This window comes from Manacus candei, unplaced genomic scaffold (assembly GCF_025592945.1).
Source record: "Manacus candei isolate 608988 ecotype Guabito, Panama unplaced genomic scaffold, ASM2559294v1 h1tg000014l, whole genome shotgun sequence".
In the NCBI taxonomy this organism is placed as follows: domain Eukaryota; kingdom Metazoa; phylum Chordata; class Aves; order Passeriformes; family Pipridae; genus Manacus; species Manacus candei.
This window is the reverse complement of record NW_026138062.1, coordinates 19,243,734-19,267,658: the sequence shown is the minus strand read 5'-3', so window position 1 is coordinate 19,267,658 and position 23,925 is coordinate 19,243,734. Positions and strand designations below refer to the sequence as shown.

At 39.8% G+C, this 23,925-nt stretch overlaps 1 protein-coding gene across 5 annotated transcripts in view; it reads right to left on the bottom strand.

Annotated features, from left to right (window-relative positions):
* Window positions 1–23,925, bottom strand: part of CAB39L (calcium binding protein 39 like) — a 63,719-nt gene that overhangs the window by 3,336 nt on the left and 36,458 nt on the right. For all 5 annotated transcript variants that reach the window (XM_051779331.1, XM_051779334.1, XM_051779330.1 and 2 more), the window contains 6 exons: window positions 21,034–21,198; window positions 17,226–17,344; window positions 11,617–11,785; window positions 8,109–8,168; window positions 6,517–6,582; window positions 5,709–5,852 (listed from right to left, as the gene is read on the bottom strand). In XM_051779331.1, coding sequence (XP_051635291.1) covers window positions 5,709–5,852; window positions 6,517–6,582; window positions 8,109–8,168; window positions 11,617–11,785; window positions 17,226–17,344; window positions 21,034–21,198 — 723 coding nt within the window. The remainder of the gene's footprint in view (window positions 1–5,708; window positions 5,853–6,516; window positions 6,583–8,108; window positions 8,169–11,616; window positions 11,786–17,225; window positions 17,345–21,033; window positions 21,199–23,925) is intronic.

The window sequence follows — 23,925 nt, the reverse complement described above, 5'->3', positions numbered from 1 at the left end:
AGGGGAATGTGTGGAAGGAGTGGGGTTCAACACACATCAACAGTGCCACACAGTATTTCTGCCCAAACAGGAAGGTAAGAGTACCTTTTTATTCCATTAAGGTGAGGCAAAGCATCTACTCTTAAACCCTGGCATCCCAATGTTGTAACAGCCCTAACCTCTGCCTATGCTTTTATCTCCTCTGGATCCCTCCTCCTCAGGCTGGTCCCTAGGAGTCTCTGATTCAAGGTGCTCTGCAAAAAGAACTGCAACCTCTGCTATGCTGGGTGAACACTTCCAGATTCCAAGTGTACTACAAAGTTTTCCTTGATCCAGTGGCCAGGCTGTGGTCCCTGTGACAGCACAGTATCTACAGTTATTCACACAGGCCTCCTCACCTTCTCTGATTACCCTGAGCTATAATCCTATATAATTCCTTTTTTACTCCTACTTGCCACTTTAATCTTCTCAAGAGTAGCCTCCACTCTCAAGGACCTCTTCAGAGCACCCATTCTGGAAAACAACTCTCCTGCACAATGTCCCAGGTACTCAGAAGGCAGTTTTGTACCAGGGACACACCAATCCTTGGGTGGGACAGCCAGTTTACAGCTCTCACTACACCTGATGGACTGTCAACAACTAAGTGTTCTGTTGCTGCCTGCAGCACATGAAAGCAGGATCTCCTCCTTTGCAAATAACTTTGATACACTGCTGTTGATGTATTGGTTCCCCCTAGACTGGGATAAAAGGGTCTGGGGATGTACATCACTACTGAACATACTTTACAGCTTTCCAGTCTGTGCTTTACCTAGAGAATCTTGAAATCTCATGTGTACATGTTTGGCTCAGCTAAGACTGCAGCAGTTCACATTCTCAGCTAGAGCTGCTCTAGGATGCAGCTCCCCATGTGCTGACCTACAGCAGGTGATCACACTGATGGAGGCTGGATACTCCCAGGATTTGGACTATGATAAGCCCCCAGTCATCTGGACAAGCTTCCTTTGAGAAAAGCAGGATGTAAGCCTACAGGCAAGGATAAGGAAAGTAACTGTTTACAGATCTTTATTAAAAGTTTTTAATTTTGGAGTTCAGTTCCACCTTGGTGACCAGGAGAAGAAAACCATCAAGTACACTGGCAGGACCCACATGTTCAAAAATAATCTGATGATGCAAATGGAAGCCATTAAAGAAGGCCTGACCTTGAAGTGCTAAACGTCTTCCTTCAATGAATATTAGGCCTCCCTAATATTTGTCCCTAAATACAGGTGAAGGGTGACTCAAAATGAAGAAATCTAAATCATTCTTCCTGTAAAAGCTATCTGCTCTTCAAACAGAACTGGAAGGTTAGTGGTAAACCTAGTAAATAGCATTGCATATTGGTCCTACCACTGGTATTACCATAGCAAATAATTAAAGAACTTAGTTTAATAGAAGCCATCACATCCTGTTTATCTTCCTGCTTGAATATTTATAGATTATAATCTTCCCCTTGCAAAACTGGCAAACTGAACATTCAAACAAAGATCATCTCAACTGCCAGTCTTGCTCAGTGTCAATAGGGACTCGTAAAGAGAGAATGTTCAAGGACCAGAAAATTCCTGAAATGTTATTCAATAATTTAGCTAAGCAAACAAAATCAATTCTACCAGTGTCAACTGATCAGCTTCACATAGCCCAGGAGTAGGACCACCATGAGACTTTAAAAAGAGTCCCCCTCATTCAGAACTCTGTATGGTCATAGAGGGAGAGATCAATCCCTAAAATAGAAATCATTATTAATGCTTTCTGGAATATTTCTACTAAAATGAAGTTGAACAGAACCACAGAGAAATTAGTTTCACCTGTAGTTTTATTATGAAAGGGTGAGTGTTCTAGAGCACTAAATTCAGATACCTGAGAGAGATGGAGACCCAAAATAAAGAGAGCACTCATAAAAATTCCAACTCTAAATACAGCTGTTTTGGCACAGTTCTGTTTTGTGAATATTTGCAAAGTGGAACAGTTCCTATCTTCTCCATTAAAAGTCATACTGTATTTCTTCAAACAAACATCAAAATTACATGATTAGAGACTTTGACCTTATTTCCTTACAATTAATAACCAGGCATTACCATCCTCTGGGACTACAGCAGAGCAAAAGTGATTACAGAGGTTGGATGCCCTGGACTGAGTATTTTAAAACTTACTCTGGGGTCATGCACAATCTTACTGTCAGGAAACTGCACAGAAGAGCCTTACGATTTGTGTTGCTTGTAGCACAATGCTCTGCATAATAATTCCTGCCCTTTAAGCTCTCCAGCTAAGAAACAGAGAGGACACATCCCCACAAATGTGGTTTCAGCTTCATACCAAGAGGAAACTGCTGGTATAGTCAAATTATGTGAGGCCATTTGCAGAGTAAGCTGCAGGAGGTAGCTCGTAATGTGCATGAAAGAGAATGGAAAAATTAAACTAAGGTCACAAAACACAGTGTACCCATTCTATTTTTAGATTTAAACAGTAAAATATATCTTGCTAAATGTCTGCTTAAGAATGAGAAAGTTGCATAATGCCAGTTCACTGCTACAGGGTGTTTTCCTCAAAATAATCTAATTGTTTACGTGAAAGCCAAGAGAGCTTGTTGTTAACTTTTATTTGTAAATATGTAAGGTCAAAGGAATACCTGCACTGCATTCACCTACATCTGACAGATTTGGTCTCCCCTCCAAACAGGCAAATTCCAAGTAGGCTCCACTACTCAAACATATCACAAACCCATCACAGAAGCTGGAGAGCCCTTTCCAATACTTGGGAAGTCTTCAGTGTGTGTGTGTTCAAGACTGACATCTCTCCACTGAAATCACTGCAGAGAAGAACCGGGGACTCTTATAAGCCTACAACTCTAGGCAACCCCCTTGGATTATTTATGGAGGAGGAGGGGAGGAGGTGAGGTGTGTTAGCCTTTCACAGTGGTTAAATACTGGGTAATCCTCGTGCATACATTGTCTGGGACATCCAGCTCTACAAAGCAGCTGCAGACATTCAGGATGGTGCTGAAAGGTAGAAGCTCCATTTTGCTCAGGGAAAAGGAAGAGAAGGAGCTGGAGTTAGTAGGAAAATCAAGCATCTCCACAGTGGAGAATGGAAAGAGGCACTGCAAGAGGGCAGTCTGTTTGTCTTCATTTTCCCACCCAAAGCAACCTGGATGAATGAAATATTGTCAGAACTTGGGGGTATTGGCTTGTTCAGCCACAAAATGTTCCTGCAAAGTAAGTTTGCACTAGAAGTACTCATCATTTTAATCTCTCTTACAGTTTCAAGTCTTTAATAATTAGAAATTGCCTCAGGGAGTAAGAGTCATAAGCCTTTTTTTGGGTCAGCTGGGGCATGGGAGTGTTGGAATCTGGATGCTTACAAAACAAACACTTTTTCATTCCTACTCTGTCTAACTGGTGAAACATCTAAATCAGGTAATTTAAACCCAAATCTTTTGGCAGCTCAGACAGAGCAGCAAGTATCTACTTCTCAGCAGACCTTGATTCCAAATCACTGTGGTTAGTCTACTGTAATTTCAGCCAAGACTGCACAGGTATTTTGCAAGCATAACTTAAAAATGTAGGCACAGTTTAAAATTTATGAGATCAAAGCTGAGGACAAGATTCCTCTCCCAGTTACATTAACATGAAATTATTACAGCTGACAAGAGAACCTGGCTGAGGGACACGAACCCAGAAACAGAAGGCAGGGACACTGCAGAACAGGGCACAGTCAGTCTCTTAAGGATTTCCTTCAGTAGTTCTCAAGCAGTTAGAACTCAATTTAAGAAGTGAAATCAGAGGGAAAAGATCTTCTCTGATCCTCTCTACAAAGCTAATTCACAATGAGATTTTCTATGAGATAGCCTGTAATGACCCTTGCCCCCTCGGGAGAAGCTGAATGCTTCCACATCCAGGGAACCCAGATCCTTAGCGAGGAGGATCCTAAAAGGGGAGCTCTGCTGCACCTCTACGGTTACTCTCGTGTGCTGTTGGTGGTTACAAACGAGCTGATCAGCCTCTGATCTGAGCCTGCAGTTTCCCCACGAGTATCGTGCGTGTGAGGCAGCGTGAGGAATGCCATGGCACTGCTGAAATGCTGCTGATTGGTACCACTGGAAAAAAACCAACAGCATCCCATTGAGCTGAGTATTTCAGGACAGAGCTTGGCCCTCCCTTTGAACTGAAGAGACACAATGTCACTGCTGCTCCCTCTTTGTTTTGCTGGGCACTCCAAGGTCCAAGCATTATGTCTACCTGGCAGCAACTGCTAGTGGTCAAGCAAGGCTGAGCCTGCAATATTCCCACTCTAACTGGAAATGGGATACAGTATACTGAAAAAGGAAAGGAAGAGAGGAATGAGAAGGCAGAATGGGAGCAACAGCAACGCATGACATGGTTGCACACTGGAATCCTTTCAAGTTATTCCAAGTCCTTTTGAATGCCTCTTAAAATAACTGAAATCAGCCATTCCCAAGGCATGGGTTATGCCTATCATTAATTCAGGAACAGCAACTCATGTGTTTCATAAATAAAAATCTGGCATTTATTCACAGCATGGCTAAGAGAGCACAATCCTCTGATACCTTCCCCTCATAGGCATCTCAAAGACTGCAAGTGTTTGCAGCCTGACTGCTTGCTTATCTTGGAACCACATACCTCTTGATAAGGAAGAAGAGTAGAACTTACTCACAGTGGCTCAGTTGACTACGGAGGGAGTCAGCAAGGGAACGGCTTATTTCAGGAAGGGATTTTTTTTTTTAATCTTCCTTGAAGATTTTTTTTTTTTTTAGGAAACTAAAAGCTTTTTTGGAGAAGCTGCACATTCTCTAAGCCTCCACAGTGAAGATCTGAAAGCTTTTTTTCCAAAGCAGAAGCACAAAACTCAACAAGTCACCCTGAATTTCTGGAGGGTCATGTAGCTTTTTTTGCAGTCTTTCGGTGTGATCTGGTATCTTTCGTAACCATCTCTGGGAAGGGATATCTTTACAGGCTCAATTTCTTTTCTGAAAATCATTACTAATTCTGTTTATAGTTTGAAATTAATGTGCTCATTCCAAATTAAAGTTAGTTTCACATAGTAACAATCCAATTCGCCCTCTGTCCCAGAGCAGAGAACTCTTTTGATGGGAATTGGTAAACTTCTCACTTATGAACATTAATCATCATGAAAAAAAACGACATTGGTTGGGTCTGATAATTGTTTAAGACCGCATTAACGATATCACTGCAAAACAATGGAAGGATTAAACTCATTTCAAAGTTAGATTTACTAAATCTTTTTAATAGCAAAATTTTAAAAGCAAATTGTGTTTGCACTGGTGCATAGCACCAGCACAATCTACTTTTAGTCTTAATGAAGAGTTTTTAGACTTTTTTTTAATCTTTACCCAGAATCACAGGGTAAAATGACCTAAGAGCCGGGGGAAGGTCCCCTGGATACTACTTAGAAGCTGTGTATTTTGTTACTTATAGCTCATCACTACTTGACTGATTACCTTCAGCCCAAACCAAAATGCTGCTGCTTAAGATCTCACTTGAAGGAAGGCAACCAGAAAACAGAGGTTGAGCGATAGAAAGGTTTTCGATTATGGCATTCTCAAAGGCTGGAAGTCACTGTAAACCTCAACTCTTGCCTTAATTTTCTGGGCTTTCTCTTGTCCACTTTGAAAGACACTTTTATGACTGCCACCTCTACAGCTCATACTGGCTCACCTTGAACACATGGAATGCTTCAAACTGAATGTTGGGGCTTTTGTCTCGCAGCAAGTTCATCATCAGCTTCAGATTTTCTGGTTTGCTAATGTACTTTGTCATGATGGCAAAGTTGTGTCGGTCCAGAATCAGTTCACCCAGCAGCTATAGGCGCAATTAGAAAAAAACATTTTTTTTTCAGTTCATCACATTATTTTTTAACGCAGAGAAAGCAGCAGCATATTTCAATGTTTCCTTAAGAGGTTTCAATGTCACTACCTTTAAAAAAAAAAAAAAAGGTAACTAGACTTGTTATCATGCAGTTGGTTACTTAATGCCCAGTAATGCTCATCTTCTAAACGCTACAGAGAGGAGAGAGATCCTGAATATGGGCTGGGTGTAGCAGGAGCTGGTGTGAGCAGTTAGGACAGAAGCAAGTGCAGTGCAGTGTCCCACAAAGACACCTTCATTTCATTCATGTGTTACATTAACACACCTGTCTGGTTCCATCTGCAGGTTGTGTCAGACTTGGTGCACCAAACAGAGACTACCATGTTACTCTCAAGTTCATTTCAACTTATGTTCTGAACCAAAGTACACATTTGAGGTCAGATGAAAAATGATAGGGCTTGTTCCATAGAAACGGCCCAATGCTTCACCAGACATCCAGAAAACAAAAGACACTGAGTTCCTGTGCATTTCAAGAAGAGCATCACAATTTTTAGTTCTTTTTTGTTAGAAAAACAGCTGCTCCACTGAGATACATACACCTTGATATTTTGCATAACATGGAGTACATATTGAGGAGGAAAGCGCTCCGAGCCTTTACCTTCAAAGATTGTCTCTTTGTCACGTAATTCTCAGAGTTAAGGAGTTTTTCATAATCCTCAAAGATCTAGAGTAACAAGAAAACACAAATGCATCAGATTCATGTCCCTCTTCCTCCTCTTGGTCCTTGCCACCCCAGAGGAGCAGCAGAGGCCACAGCAGTGCCACCCTCTAACAATTCACTGCAATGCCATGCCTTTTTCCTTGGCTAGTTGTCATACAGTGAGTTAATGCCCAGAAACACTCCTCTTCCGAGTACTGCAGAGGGGGATACCACATATGGACTGGATGTAACAGGGGCTGGCATGAGCCAACTAGGACAGAAGTAATCCAGAGCCTGTACAGCCTTCTCTTACAGAAGGGTGAATGTGCTGCCAGGACACGTGGGTCTAGCATGTAATGTCCACTCACTCATATCGTGGGCATGACTGGGTGTGTGATTTAACACTGTGCCCAAAATGGCGATGGTGCATCCCAAAAGCTCCTTTTGCGAGGTGCCTGCTTTCAGCACCCTCACTCACTAAAGCCATTTACCCAGGGAGGATCACAGGAGCCGAGCATGTGCTGGCTTTTGCAGGACTGGGCCAAGGGAATCTTGTCGTCAAGAAGACTGAGAGAGAAGGTTACAATATATCCAAACCATCTACCAAAAAAATGAAAAAACCCAACACTGCTGTCTGAGAATCACCTGAAAAAAAATGCTCACTTAGGCAATTAATACTTAAAAATTTAAAATGTTAAATAAATGTAAGATGGAGACTGTTCCAGTGCAGTGCTTCAGTATTATGAGAGAAAAGTAGCAGAGACACTAATTTTGCTCCAGTTAAGCAGCATTTGTGACTCAGCAATAATTAGCCTGCTCTTTGTTTAACCTTCTTGGTAACTAGAATGAAAGAAATTTGTCTTTTCACTTTGGCAATGAAATAAAGAATAGCTCAGGTAACATAAGAATATAACCCATAGTAATATAATTCCATGATCTGTATCAGTCCAATTTTAGTTGATTCCAATTGAATTTTTCTGACCCACAACTCTGTCCAAAACAGAGCCAAAAAATCAAAGTGAAAAATGGCAGCTAACCAAAGGACTGATTGCCTTAGGATGGTAACAGGAATATTCAGACCTCAGTCCCTCATTTAGGCACATGTAATTTCCAGTAATGCTAAAACTTCTTTCAGTAACTCTTCTTCTTTGTCCCAAAATATTATAAATAACACCAGCATGGTCCTATCAGTGCTGGGATATCACAAAGCTGTTTCAAACTGTGCACATTTTTGCCCATGATCTATCTACACATAAAGTTTCAGTTCCATTCACATATGAGGAGATACGATGCACACACAGAGGAATAAAACTTGGTTTTAAAGTACGAGTTCTCCTGAAACCTTGGCATGTGTCCCCAGGTGTTTGAAGAAGGGTTACCTGTATTTCACACATCATGCAAGAATTCTGCTCTAGTAAAAAGCAGTATTTAGTTTTGCAGTCATAGGTGACTATTTTATGTCAAAACATGAAACCCTCTGCTATTGAAAGCACGCTTTTTCCAGCTAAGCATGAACAGAAATTAAAAATTTGTTTAGCATTGATACTCACTGGATCGTAATTTTGCTCCAGAAATTCTGCCACCAACGATTTGTGTCGTGTTAAGAGGTCCTGGGGAAGAACAGAGAAAGGTGACCTGAGAGACTGTGCTCATCTGAGGGTCCCTTGATTCTCAAATGTATTTCAGTACTTTTTACCAGAAGGTATTTACAACATGGTTTCTACAGACAACACTGCATTATGTGTTTAGTAGGACTTTTAGGAGAACTCAGTTAATGCTAACAGAATCAATATAAAACTATTCTAATACTCTTTTTTTTTATTCCTGTTTCCCTCTCACCTTTTCTTATGTTCATTGGTCACAGTGCACAACACTTATGCTAAACCAGGTTAGAGGTAAGGAAGAAAGTAAACTAACCCTTTATGGAGGGACAAGCTATGGTCTCCAAGCCAAAAGTGACCTACATGCTACCTCATAGCTGGAAACTATGCTAAGCTGGATCAACTGCTATTGCTCATCTCTAAGAATACAACAAGGAAGACTCAAATTCAACTACCATATATAATAACTAATATATTCTGTTATTTAATAATGAAAGCTAGTCACCAATCTAAGTTAGACATCCAGGCTCCCTCCCCCTCCAGGCTTCCTCTCCCTCCCTTCCCTCCCCAGGGAAGCAGACTCAGGTAGATGGGATGAATCCCTTCTGCAGATCTTTTTCTGCCCAAAGTTGGCTTACTGACACAAAGTAGTAGCAGACCTTTCAGACAGCTGGATGGGATGCCTCCCATGCTAAAAGGTCAACTAATTCAAATTTAAATTAAAAGGAACCTCTCCCACAGAATGGGAATGCTGGTGCTCAGCAACAGAATCTCTTTACTGGATGAATAGCTATGAAACGGAGTGGCCAATGAGAGGCATTTAAGTATGATTTTGATCTTATTGCTTCTTTTCAAACTCATCACAATAAATGCCTGATGAAGTCCATTCAAGTTGGTATTTTTTTGTGAATCAGTTTCTGCTCTCTTTTTCATCCTATTTTCCTTGGTTTCCAACCCCAGTCACAGACTGAAGCTGATGAGGAGCTCAAGCAGATTCACAGACACATCCTCATAAATAAAAAAAAAAATCTTTACATACTAATCCTTTAATTTATTTTTACCATCAATTATAAGAGGGAAGCAGAGCCCTACAAAACCCAATGCATGTTTTTAGTACATTCCTTTATTTAGCAGGACTGCAATGATAGCAGTCTATAGCAGGCTGAGTGAAACATATGTGAATCCAAAGCTTTTATGCAGGGCACTTAGGAGGCAAGTACGACATCCTTCAACAGGGGGCACAAATGGAATATAATACAAAATGAGTTTTTCACAGAAAATGACAAGAAAGCCTGGAGCGGCAGTATCCAGTCAGCACTCTTTCCAACTGCTGCTTGCACCCTCCACAGCCAACTTGTATCTCTAAACACACGCGTTTTCCTCTGCATTTTTAACAATTGTGTTTCCTCTCTGCAGTGCACCTGGCTGAATTTAATTAAGAAGTACATCTCCAGATCATAAAAAATTTCAATACTTCCCTACTATAAATATCCTCAGATTTTAATGCACATTTAATTAAGCCCTCCTCTGGTGCACAGACCATCCAAGGCTTTCAGCTCTGAATCAGACACCTCGATGGCAACACTACAAACCCAACATGGGGGCAACAGAACCCAAAACATGAGTTCAGTAATCCAGCCAACAAGCAATCATAGCACTTATTTTTCGGGTATTAGAAACAAGGTAGCTCCATATATCATGATTCAATTGCTTCCATATCACTTCCTGCTGTTCCAGCTGTTCAGAGTAACAGACAAATAGGAGATGAGATGAGTAGCTGGTTTATTTCCAGAATTGACCATGTATCAGGTGCTAAGAGGAAATTTAAAAAAAACCCCCAAAACAACGCAGTTTATACATTTCCCCCAAGCATTTTAAAAGGCAGCTTCTGACCTATGTCTGAGGATGAATTGCCCTCATACTCCTCTCTTTCCAGTGTATGTGAGGATGTAGAATTCTATTTTTAAATCCTGCTAAAAATACACTCAGTTCACAGAGGACAGAAGTACTTTCCACAGCTGCAGATCCGTGAACAATCAATCTCTCTTTTTTGGGAGGAGTGTTGTAGCAGTCTGCAGTCCTTGCCACAGCTTAACTGACCCTTGTCCCCATTCTGCCTCCTGTTTGGGGTGAAGACTGTCCATCACCAACAACACACTCTGCTGTCATGCTCAAGGCAGGACCCAGAGAAAAGATGCAAATCTCTTCTGTCAAGCTGTGAACTGAGTCCAGGAGCACTTTTGCTTACCACAGACAAATATTCTTCTGAGCATAGGGTAAAATGCCACAAACAGAAGACTTAAATATCTCAGTTATGTTGCATTTTTATAGAGTCCTACACTGTACTATTACTTGTCTGTGCTTCTAGTTAGTTTGATTTTTGTAAGATTTACCTAACGGACACCACAACATTGAAACTTAAAATAAGGGAAAGATGCTGCTATTGATTAGCTGGTGGTGTGAATTGGTAATCCTGCTCAAGTCATTACTGAAGATGCAAAAAAGACAGGTTTCAGTATATATGTAATCACTGAGCTGAACTCTAATGATCCTTACAGTTATTCCAAAGGTCTATCTAATCATGTTTCTAATTACCTTTAAAAAGAAAGAATAAACAATGTGTCTCTATGACAGCAAGGAGCTCAGTGATAGAAGAAAAAAGGAGTTATATATATATTTAGAAGTGTATTTAACTAAAAAGAATTTTCCCCAGCTTTCTTAAATTGTTTTTCAGAAATAAACAATTCTTCTCTGTACATGAAGCCCATGGCACCAAATTTTGCTCAAAGACTATACTAGTCCCTTAGGGAATGAGGATGGTCACATACAAACTCCAAGAAATTTGGCAGGTTTCACCCAACTTCGTTTTTAATACAAAACAGACTCTATACAGAGTCTATGCAGTTCTTCCACCTACTCAGTTTTTAGCAGTGCGGTCCTTACACTGAATCGTGGGTCACAAAAGTAAGACTATGAATACATTGTAAAATAATCAGCAGGCATAGCATTAATCTAGACCTAACTGCTGAACTCAGAAGGGACAGCAAAAATTACAAGGATTTCAAAAGTTACTTTTAAACGATGCCTTCTGTTGTGGTTGGGGTCACAATGGGCAGTGGTTTTGTCTCCGGGGGAAGGTAGGGAAAGAAAAAGGTCATGCACTTTACAGGAACCGTATGTAATATATGATTAATTTGAGTTTTAAACAGCTGCATGAAAGACCTTGGGTTATCAAGATGAAGAACGTTAATTAAATATGTGTTTACATTTGTCTAAAGGTTCTTTGCAGACTTGATCACTGTTGTGAATCCTGTTACAATCAGACCAAGAATTAATTACATCCTTTACTGAACGATAAAAAAGCCACCCAGTTCAAAGTAACACAACACTCAGTGATGACTACTGATGGAGTACCATTTTTAACACAACGTTATGGTGCAGGTATTGAATCATTTACCTTGAATGTAGCAAAGGCATCAGAAGCAATATCAAATGTTGACATTTCCACATATTTAAAAAAGTCTCGGAACTGTTCTGAAAAGAGTATGATTTTGGCCAAGGGTTCATGTCGGATACACTCTCTCAGCATAATTCCACAACGTAAGGCAATACTTGGGGATTCATACCTGAAGAATGAAAAGAAACAGAAAATATCGAAACACAGAAGAACAAAGATAAACAGACACTTTTCTCGCAACAGGGAACTTCATAGCATAAAGAACGCACGTGCCAGAGGGTACACAACACACAGAGGGCAGCTCCCAGCCACAGCACTGTACCCAGCTTCAGGACCTCAGCCCAAAGCCAAGGAGCAGATGGTTGCCACAATTTTTCATCACAAACCTCTCTCTTCCCAAGCCAAAACACATTTTGGTGTAAATTTATTTTACACCTCCTCTCTGCAGAAAGACTGTGGGGAGTGTGTAATGTTTCAACAGAGCTCCTTCACCCTTTCAGATTTATGAAAAAGCAAAGCCCATACAATATAATAATCTCCCTTTTCAGATTTAATTCTGAGCTCTCATCCAAGAAAAATGTAACACCTCATGGCCATCCATCCCCTCACACTGTTCTTCTGGAGGACATTCCTCTAGAGTATTAATGAGGAAGGTAAGAAGAGTCTATCAAGGCAGTCTACACAGGATTAAGCTTTTGGTAGCTCTGAAGATTTTTTTTTTTTGCAGTTTATGTGGAATTCTTCTCAATCCCTCCTCTGCAGAGGCTATGACTTTTTTCAGGACACAAGTTCCTCAATTTATAATCCTGTTATGCAAAAGCCAGGAGCCAGCACACATCTCGATCTGTGCTGGAAGGGAAGGGAAAGGGAGAGGAAGGGAAGGGGGAGGCAATTCATATCTTCTTCTGTTTCTATAAAGTCTTGATTTCTTTAAAGCTGAAATTAATCTGAAACAAAACTATTAGAAATACATTTTTAAAAAAATTGAAGGATTAAATCCAACAGTCAAGAAAGACTTAAAATGAACTTCTTCCAGTAATCTTTGGACATGTGAAACTGGTGAAGTCCAAGGGGACAGAAAGCATGCTTCGTTCCAATAAACCGGTTATACTATATCAGAACTGTGTATTATCACCCAGAGCTTATCAGCATCATTTTTCCTTTGCACAATTAATTCCTATCACTAGGCCAAAAGAAATTTTAAAAAAAAAAGGAAGAAAAACACAAAATGCCATCTGTGCTGTGAGTGGGCCCTCAAATTTACCACCAGCTTGCAATTTAAAAGAATGGTAGTGTTTTCCAAGCATACCAGAGCTGCATACTTCAACCTAGTATCAACAATAGTTGGCTTGATGAAAAATGAATTGCTATTCAGAACAGGCAAATGAAACTTCCCACCCTCAAGGAAATGCAGGCACTCCAGCCTCTATTTGTTTTGGTTTGGGGACATTTGCAAACTTGAATTTATAACTCCTTAGACAACGGAAATTCACTGATATATCCCATTGAGGCATCAACTCCATTAACAGGAATACTAATTTTCAAGGAAAAAAGAGGCAGAGTTGCTCCTAGGAGTGCAGCCAGGAAAATATTTAGTAGTTGGCTAATGAATATTTTGGTTGGAATAAAAGCAAATTACATTGTTTCCAACACAATAACTTTTAAAAACATTAAGTATCAACAGAATCATTCTTAGTCAAATGCTCCATTATCTGGAAGTGGGTTATGGACCTTCGGCTGTTCATATAAGCAAGGAAAGTTGGGTTTGGCTCCTGAAATATGCCTGGAAGAAGTTTACAGGCTGCCCAGTCATAACTAGTATGTTCTCTGCACCCACACTTACATGCAAAGCCACCAGGCAGGAACGATAGAAATGTTTTTCAAAATCACTTCTAATGAGCAATTAGTGCTCTATGTTGATGTTTTTCCACAGCAGAAAAAAACCATTGAGTTCTTCTCTGTTTGGATGAACTTACAACCTAAAGAAATCCTCACTCAGTGACTACTGGGGGCAACTAGATAATGAAACAATGGACTTGAAGTATTTCAAAACACTTGCAGTAGAGGTTGAAAGAGGCAAGACAGAGCAGAGACGGATCTCAGTGTAAAGGGAATCATTCTTGCATGGTTAGTGCAGAAGACAGTACAAGGTGAGGAGCTCTAACAGGAGATTAGGAAGGCATCAAGCCTGGGAGACACCAGGTCTTAACAAACAGATATATTCTGATCTGATTTGACATTAACTTGTACAGCCTGGATAATCTAGTATATCCAAGGATAAACTCAAGGGGTATTCTGCAACCTCAGCCAATATACCATTAAAGCTTTAACTGCACTGTGATATGAAGAGGTCATCACAACACACATTGGAGCAGTGTCTAGGTTTGAGATAGCATGTGGTTTGATATATATATTCACAAAAGGGCTTATAAATTTGTCACTAGAGAAAAACAATGCAAGTGCCATAAACAAAGTCCTCAACAGTCACTGTATGGGAGGGACAAATATTCTAAATTGCAAGGGACCAGAGTTATTTCTGGGCTAATGCAATATGCTGATGCCAGAGAAAAAAACTGGCCCAAATACATCTGGTTCTCTATATGCACCAGACATTCTACTCATTTGAAATCCTACTCATAAAACAAAGCCTGCACACACAGAAAATAAGATACTATTAAACCAAGTCCTCCTGCAGCAGGAAGGTCAAATAACCTACCAAAATGAAAGAAAGTAAAAAAAAAAAAAAAGAAAAGTAGGGAACTATTTGCTGTATGTCTTCTGAAGCCAAGAAGCTGGAAGGAAGTAGGCAACAAATAAAACAAAGCCTAAAAGGTAAGAATAGTTATCTAAAGCTGGCACTGCCGCTGCAGTATTAGGCAGGAAATACTGGGTGTGATCTCTGATTCAGGATCCTTCTCGCATTAAGCCACAAAAATGCAACCTTTTGCTGTTGGGAACTGTTATGGGGCAGAGGAAACTGCATCCAACAGAAGTAAAACTATGAGAAGCCTTTACAATAGTCCTGGGCCATTTCTTCTACAGTCATGATAGAGACGGGGTTTTTTTTTCTCTCCAGGTAATGTCATGATGTCATGTAACAAAAAGGGAATAGTACAAGTCAGCCAAATCCACTTTCCTTTAAGCAGATTCTGATTTCCTATATTTCATTTAACATTGGATAAATATATATTTATCTAATTAGATAAATATATTTTATCTAATATAAACAATATAATGCATTTAGCATTAAATAAATATGAAAACATCTTCAAGTTACATTTTGAAGTGGTGGTGTCTAACACAAAGTGTGTGTTTCCCAGTTCCCACTGCACACAAGCATTGCACACTGTGGGCATGCAGCAAGTTGTGCATTCAGGGCCTGCCCTTGCTGTAGGCACATAATTCAAGAATCATTTTTAGACAGTCCCAGCAGCAGGACACAGGCAGATAAGGCATCATCATGTTTGACATCACTACGTTGTTCTGCAGTAGCTGCTCAGGCACTACTGTCAGGGCTGGACAGGACTGACTTCTGGACTTCTGCTGATGAATTCAACAGCACTTTCTAACAAGACACTCCAGAAATGGCAATTCTGATACAATGCAGTGCTGCAGAGAGCTAGTCAAGAAATCACGAACCAGGAGCCTGAGGACCAAACTAACACTGACATGCTGCTGCATGCATCAGGGATCTCCAAAAACACACCTAAATGATGCCTTTTAAATACAATCACTGAGACAGGTGACTTGCAGTAAATGTCCATCAGCAGTACATATGCATAACATAAAAACTTTACTATCATCTTAATGTTGTTGGTTGTTACAGATGCCAAAGAAAATCTGGGTCGTGACCTAAAAATATTTTTTATCTTTAAATAAAGCTCATACATATGGTAGCAATACATGCACAACATGCAAAACCAAAATGAGTGAAAAACTGAAAAAGCAAAGACAGAGAAAAGGGAAAAAAATTATTGAATCTATATATGAAGTTGAAGTTGTAACAACGATGGAGAGAATTATCATTACTGTCCCAAAACAACTACTTTGAGGTTTATATAAATGGTGAATTTTAATGAACTAATGAAACCAAAATCCATTTTAACTAGTTTACTTGTTTTTTTTCTGAGCAAGTCAGTGTTTAGTAACTCAAAACAAGTGAAGAGTTTCAACACTGAAGCTAAATCACAACGAATCACGACACTTGTAAGAGCAAGACCCAGCTCAGCCCAGACACTTGCATGGGCTACCACCACTCTGCCCTGCCAGGAAGGCAGCAAACAAGAGCTTTGCCACCACACTCAACCACAAGCTCACTGTTCTTGAGATCCATGGTAGTGACTAGTTCTCTCAGTTACTTTTCCCTTACTCAGCTGTGCTGGAATGTGGCCGCTTCCAAAGGAAACACATTTTAGAGGATTCCTGTGCTTATCCTTCTCCTGGCTGTGGTCTGCCCCTGAGAGAGGGGGGAGGCTGGCTGAAGGAAATTTTACCCTTGGAGCTGCAGCCTTGTCATGCACAATCCTTAGATGATGCTAAAGTATTTTCCTGGCTATGAAGCAAATGGTAAAAATGCAAATCCTTAATCTCAAGAGCAAGAAAGACACTTAAAAAAAATCATTCTCTTAAGAACTATTAGTTTAAAAGGTTTTGAATGGCTGCTACCAGTGTGACCATAGAGCTACTATGAGAGTTCACACTATTTCAAATTGAGCAGCTAATAAATGCACTTATTTCCACATCAATTATTTAATCCAAATGACATATATTCTCTTTTCCTTAGGGAAAAATAAACGAAATCCCAAAGTCAAAAGAAAATTGAGCAGAAAATAGTAGACTTCAAGAGCTGGAAAAGCAAAACTGGTTACTGAACAAAAGGTGCTTTTAGTCAAAAGTAAAGGGGACAAAAAACTCGTGTTTTAGGTCAACACTTGTGCACTCCTGAATACAACTACAGCTGATGTCCTCTCCACACAGGAATCTACTCCCTCTCCTTGGCCAGGTTATCTTGGGAACTACCAGGTTCTGAGTCCCCAAGGTTAAAAGACCAAAAAAAAAAATTTAATGCTGAAAGTTGTGGAGTTAATTACAGAATTAATTAACAACTTAAACTGAAGTTCACTTGTGGTCACAAGTATTGTGTGAGAAGTCTGTCCCACAGGCACAACTACTCTTTCAATGCATTTTTGCTTCTCTCTGTTCTACCACACAGTGGTCCAGTTTGACTCCAGTTATTTACAGACACTCCTGCTGGTCACTCTTGCAATGCAAAAATGTCTAAATGAAACTCAGCATTCATCAACAATGCTACACAAGAGTTTAGGGCAAGAACTGAAGTACACATTACATGGGGAGCAGTCAAAAACAATCAGCACATAATTATTTCAACATGAAGTCTGGTAAAGAAATAATGGTCAAATAAAATAATCCAGTCAATAAAAAGTATACAGTTACATAGAAAGTCAATATGAAAGAAACAAAACAAGAAATCTAGAACAAGACCTGAAAATCTTTTTTAAAAAAAAACTAAAAGTGAGAAAGTAGATCAACTGCAATGCTGGCATGTTCCAAGCAATACTCTTTAATGGAAATAAAATTAAAGCACCTACCCTTTTAGAAGCATGAATAGGATATGTGGATGGGCGCTAATGTAATCCACTGTAGGGCTGCATGTGCCGATTTGTCTTCTCAAGATGTTGTTAAATATCTGGGAAACATCCTTTTTGCCCTGTTAAAAAAGCAAAATATATCTTCGCTTCGAAAAACATGGACAAATGACCATTTACTATAATATCTATTTAAAGTAGAAATGAAATTGCAAACAGAACAAGTTAGCTTCATGTATCTTTGGGCTCTTCACAGTCTCACCACCTCATATTTGTTGTTTCTTCAATGCCACAAGAAGGCTTCCTTTGTTGGGGGCTCTGAAGACAATGATCACCCCTCTCCCATTTACATCTTTCTTTTTCTAAATGAGGATATGCATTCCTCTTATTCTGTAAAGCAAGTCCCTGGCTATTTTAAATAGCAACACTGAAACACCATAAAAGCAAGCCACTACCCTGAGTCAAACATGCTTTTGCAGTGTGTACTATTGCTCCCGTAGCCTCCAAATTTAAGTTGTCAAGCTAGTACTAATACACTGCCCCACTGCCTTGACCCACAAGGCTAAAGCTTTGCATTAGTTAAATGCAAACAATACCAAGTGTGATTGGGTTTCTGAAAATCAGGGTTCAATTTAAACTGTGCTCACTATTACACCATGAAAAATTAAATAATTACTACCAATAAAATGGCTGCCTCATATATATGCCTCTGCTTTAGTCACAACTAAGATCTTTCACTTTGTCTTAATTTCCTCCTGTATACACATACCTACATAATCACATTTTGTCTTCAAATGCTTCCCTGTGCAAACAGCTTTTCAGAAAGTCTTTTCAAATTATGTTCCATTCAACCACAAGGTTTGCCAATACATCTTGCATTAGAAATCCTCTTCCTCTCCCATCACTTTCCCCCCTGGCCACAGCAGACAAATTGATGAGTGAAATTAAGGGAGGGGAGAGACTGCAGCACTTAATGACCAGCAACCAAGGCACTGAGTCAACAGCAGGTCACTATGCACAGGGCAAGATAAAGCAAAAGGTTACTTGTAATCTGTACGTGCTCATTGATCTGTCTTGGGAGGACAAACATTCCTTGGCAGAGAACTTATTGAATGTTTGAAGCCAAGGAGCAGATAGTTTCACACAGAGGAGAATTCCCTGGTTTCACCTCTACAAATAAATCACTGCTGAAAACCACAAAATATTCTGCTTTTCCAGCCCATCTGGCTTGGAGACTCAGAGATTTGGGGACTCAGGGAATTAAACAGGAGAATCAAATCAGAGCAGGCCAGGCCATCTGCCTTTATCTGCAACACTTTTTTTTGACCCTTGGACATCCTTTCAATTAGGTTAATTCTTTATAAAGTCATCCCATTCTCCCCCATCTTTAAAACATTCTTATTGTATGCCTGGAATCCTGTGATCCCCAGTGGCTTCAGCAAGTACTCCAAGAGGAAACCAATCCAGATAAAGAAGGGCTGTTGAAAGAGTGAGGTAAAGATGGCCAAAAATTTAGTGATCCTCTCTGCTATGTCAAATTTTATATTAGTTACTTAATATTGGGTGCATTGCAGCTTTATATGCAATAGCAGAGAGGAGACAAGATAAATAGATAGATATAGATATATATGTATGCAATTATATCTCATTTTCTAGAGATCCATGAAGACGAAAGCCAGAGTTGATCTCCCTGGCTTCTCCAGGAGGGAGTGGAGGCAGATAGGAGGGAACCGAGACAGACTTCCCTCACCACCATATATGAAAATTGTAGGAATACTTTTGAAATGCTTCTTACTTGGATCTGCAATTCAGCTTTGCCTTATAATGAAATATATATGGCCAATGAAGCACAAGATAAGGCAGCATGAAGAGAAAAGTGCCTAGACATGAACAAGAAAAACTGCCAAGGATGTGTCATATAAATAACAAATTGTATGATACCTATCCCTTAACTTAGCTCCCATTTCAAGGTAAAGTAAGGAAAAGATTCTAACATAACCAGTTCCAGGCTTGCAGCTATTTACTGCCTATTTTAGAGGCTATACAGCTTGTGAGCCTTCAGGCTTACACGCAGTTAGTAACATCTACATTTTTAGTTGACTTTTTCAGTGTGTACACTTTCCCCAGTTCTTCAAAGTTCAACAATAAATTTAGTATTTTAAGTTTCTAAAAATTCAGTCTGATTTTGATTCTGAGCTCCTGCCCAAACCCAACTTTAGTGCTTCTTAACAATATCATCACCAAAATTATACCATGCTTCTTGAGTGGCAGAAGCAATAAAGCTGTGTTTTCTATGGATGTGTGATGGATGTGTGTGAGTCTCCCCTACACAGTCTTTGAAAACACATCTTCAAAAGGAAGTACAGCTGTGAAAAACTGGGATCCAAGTGGGCAACAGGGTCACTGAGGAGTAGACAGGGAGTCATGATAAAACAAAGTAACTGACAGAAATCAGATATTCAAGTAATTTATGATTTTGCCTTCTACCATTATGTACAGATCAAAAAAATAATTTGCATGCTATAGAGTGATGAAATTGCTTGTTAAACAAAGAAACCAAAATACCAGCTGTGGCCACCATAATAACAAAATGGAAGCAGAAGAGTTCATAAACTGGAAAACTCAGTGGGGATATGAACACAAAGCAGCACATACTCTTACTATCCTCTTGTTCGATGGCATTTTGTTTCTAGTGTTTTGCCAGAAGAGTATGTATAACAGCTTTGCTAAATGGTTGGAAAAGTTTTATCATGGGAAAATCTATTTTGCAACTAGAATTATTAAAGTTGTAATAACAGTAATTCAGCAACAGATTAGGTATTTCATTCAGTGCTTTCATTTAAGGACTGTGCGTTCAATATGTCCATACAGATTTTTTTTTTTCTGACAGAAGCAATACAGACTGTCATGTAATTTAAAAAAATGCAGTAGTGTCCCTTCTGTGCTGACAGTATCTTCCCCTCCCCCATCTCCTTTTTTCTTAAAAAGTTTTTTAGGGGTTTGGGTTGATGGCTTTTGAGTATTTTTGCAATTATGACACAACAGTAACCAGAGGTGTCAAGGAAAAGACAAAGGAAAAGTTCTCAATAAATTCTAGTATTAAAATAAAACCCTCCTAAACTTAAGACTTGAGAAAAGAGAGAGAGAACTCTACTAACAACACTTTCAAAAATTAATACAATATAAACAAATAAGTCCTTGAATCCTAGCTTTACTGGGCGTGGGGGGAGGAAGGGGGAAAAAGAAAACATAAGTCTTCCATTGTTCCTCCCTTCCATTCATGTACAAAATGGAAAGAAAATCATTTCAATATAAGGAGAAAAAACTTCCACAAGAAAGTGACTCCCACAAAAGGGGGGCTCTGAGAGCATCAGAAGATCTCTCTGAGAAACTGATTTATTAATTCAGTGTCTGCCTATAGGTTGGGTACTGCTCCTGCTTCAGACCTCAGTGGTGGAGGTTTGGCTCTTGGGAGCTGGGGATTTCTCCCTGGTGCTCGGACACCTGTAACAGTTCACTAGCAGCCAGGAGCCACATAAATCACAGAACTCATAACAGCAGTCCCTGGGGGACACTATCCCAGCTGACTGCAGACCACAGGAATATTACAATGAACTGACAAAGTTTCTTCCCAGTCCCTGCCAGTCAAATATCAGTTAAAAGGGTTTATATCTATGCTGAATTACTGCAGTCTTTTCCACTGCAGTCTTTTTGAATGCAATAAAATTATTTAGATTTCACAAAAATACAGTTCTGCTCACTGACAACACTGAAACCAAGGAGTTGAAAAGGTTTATGGATGCTGACCTACCTCAAAATCTATCAGCTGCAGGTTGGCAATAAGCGTCACTAGAAGGCCACTGTTGTACAGCTCTTGCGCCAGCTGGGCCACGATTTCTGTAGGTGGCTCTTTGTCTGTGGTCCCACACAGAATTTCCTTCATTGCTTGCAGAGATTTTGACACTTCCTCTGATGCCTGTTCGCCAGCAGAAACGGGTTTTGTTTTAAAGAAAAAGAGACAAGAAAAAGAAAAGGATTTTCTTTTAAAAGACATGCATTTCAAAATAACACTTCTAATCATACTTGCAATGCTTGTTTCCTATTAAAAAATGGTTTAATTATTTTATGCAATCACCGAGGCTGAAGCATCCACACTGTATTCTGCAGGTCTTACACAAGATATATTCAATTTAAACACTGCATGCCATCAATTACAGACCACAGGCATAAAATAGGGGCAAGACAGCAATTACCATCAAGCATCTGCAAGATCCTTTACAGGTTTGGAGACAGGCACTGCCCTGCAGAAGCAGCATTGCTTCCCCCATCCTCCCCAGTGGGTTCCATCAGCACACGTGGGGCAGGATGGGCCAGATGGAGGTACCAAACAAGCTGGCTGCTCCCACCAGCAGGACGGCTGCTGTTCTGCCTCCCCATCAGCTGCTTGCTGATGGATTGTCCCAGCTCCTCTAATGGTAACCCAAATAAATCCTCATACCTCTGTGTCATTGTTTAACATGGCAGGCAGCTAAATACCACACAGCAATTTGCCCACTCTCCCTCAGTGGAAGGGGGGAGAGAACTGGAGGAGAGAGGAAGTAAATTTGTGGGTTGAGATAAAGATGGTTTAATAGGACAGAAAAGAAGTCAAAAATAGTAATAACAATAACAATAATAATAATAAACAAGTGATGCACAATGCAATTGCTTACTACCTGCCAAATAATGTCTAGACAGTTCCTGAGCAGCAGCCTCCATCCAGCTTTCCCCCCAACCCTATATGCTGAGCATGATGCCATAATTTATGGAATATCCCTTTGGCCAGCTGGGGTCAGCTGTGTCTCCTTCTAGCTTCTTGTGCCCCCCCCAGCCCACTCGCTGGTGGGGTAGGGTAAGGCAGAAAAGGCCTTAACTCTGTGTCAGCACTGCTCAGCAACAACTAAAGCATCAGTGTGTTATCAACATTATTCTTACCCTAAATCCAAAACACAGCACTGTACCAGCTGCTAGAAAAAAAAATTAACTCTATGCCAGCCAAAACCTGACACCTTTGCACTGCCACCACCTATTTCTCCTCGTCACGTGTGGTTTTAGCCAGCATCTTCCACAAAGGATTTGCTTACTGAGCACACAGGTACTTCAGTCTCAGGTTGAGAAATTTTAAATTAAACAATTTGCTTTAGTAAAGCTCCACAGCTCTCACCAAGTGAAGTAAAACAAATCTTTCATCTTTTGTTCCCACCTAGTGTAAACTAATTCTGTGCAATGTTTTGGATACCTAATGTAGAGGAAAAATCAAGAATTACCTTACAGAAGATCTTGACCAGAATGCTTATAACAGGAAAATGAAAGACATTCACCTATAAAAAGGTAACAGCTTAGCATTCATGGCAGTCAGCAGGTTTAAATCAGATGTGAATGACAACATCCCACTTCCCAAGGAAAATGACCACTGGCTGCAGCACAGTGGCTCTGGCTCACGCTCTCCTCACAAGTTTGCTCCACTTTGTATAAATAAAGACTCCATGGAGCAAAGGTGTTATTTTTTCATATATGTATATGTGTGTGCTTTAAATGCCACCTACTCCAGCCGTGGGGCTATGGAGGCAATGGCTCTTCCTGGTCTGGTTGTATTTATTACACACATGACCTGCAGCAAGGCTGATTGGAGTCTTTGGCAGGGAGTGGGAAGTAAGTAAGGAACAGGTTTGAAAGCAAAACTAAGAATGGAAGCAAAGAGCCAGGCAGGATGGTTAACGATTCTGAAGATAAGGTAGCCTTTCACATCTATATTGCAAAACCTTTACTTGAAATTAGTATTTTGTTAGCATAGCAGGTAGAAAAAAATAATCAAGACACACACAGAAAACCCAAGAGTCATTTGTAAAACTTAATAGGACATTAATGGATATTTAAAGCCAGATCAATAATTTCAATACATCTCTCAAATAAACTGAAAGGAAAAATGTCATTCTTTCAAATACCACCCCATCAATCTGCATAAAATAACGACACAATGCTATGAAGAGGCATCTCTCACCTGCTGCTCATCTCCCAATACTTTAATATTGATTTAAATCACAGGTTTTATTCATATAGTGAATAAAAATTGTAGTAAAAACATAGAAATCCTAAAAAAAAGAAAAATAAAATAAAAAGCCACTTTTACATTGCATCTATCTGGAAGATTCAAGCATTGACTTGCACAGCATAAAGAACTGTTCTCCTCTAATCTCCTAGTACCTACTCTCAGTTTTCTGCTATTTGATATAGGTCAGCATGAGTGGCATGTAAATGAGTATGAGTACGTGATAACTTCAACCAGTAAAAATCTTGCTGTTCCTTACCATCACTCAGCAAAACAGCCTATTTTTACCTCAAATGTTAGTGGTATGTCACTTGAGAGATCCCACAGAGTACAGATGGGATTAACAACAGGGATGCTATCTTGGAAACTAAAGCTCTAAGTCTTTGTAAGAGCTGGGGAAATATTTTCATATCAAAGGAAAAACTCATACGTTTGGCTGTTGACCCGTTCTGCTGGGCAGGGTGGGAATATCTCTGGTGTTCTGTAGCTAAAAAAAATAATAAATTTTGTTTTCAAGTGTAAGTAGTCCTTTCTGATATGTAGAAAAATGCCTGCAAGGCTCAGCTTTAGGTTTTATTCTCAAAAAGGAGGTGAAAAAGTAAAGTGCTGTGTGAG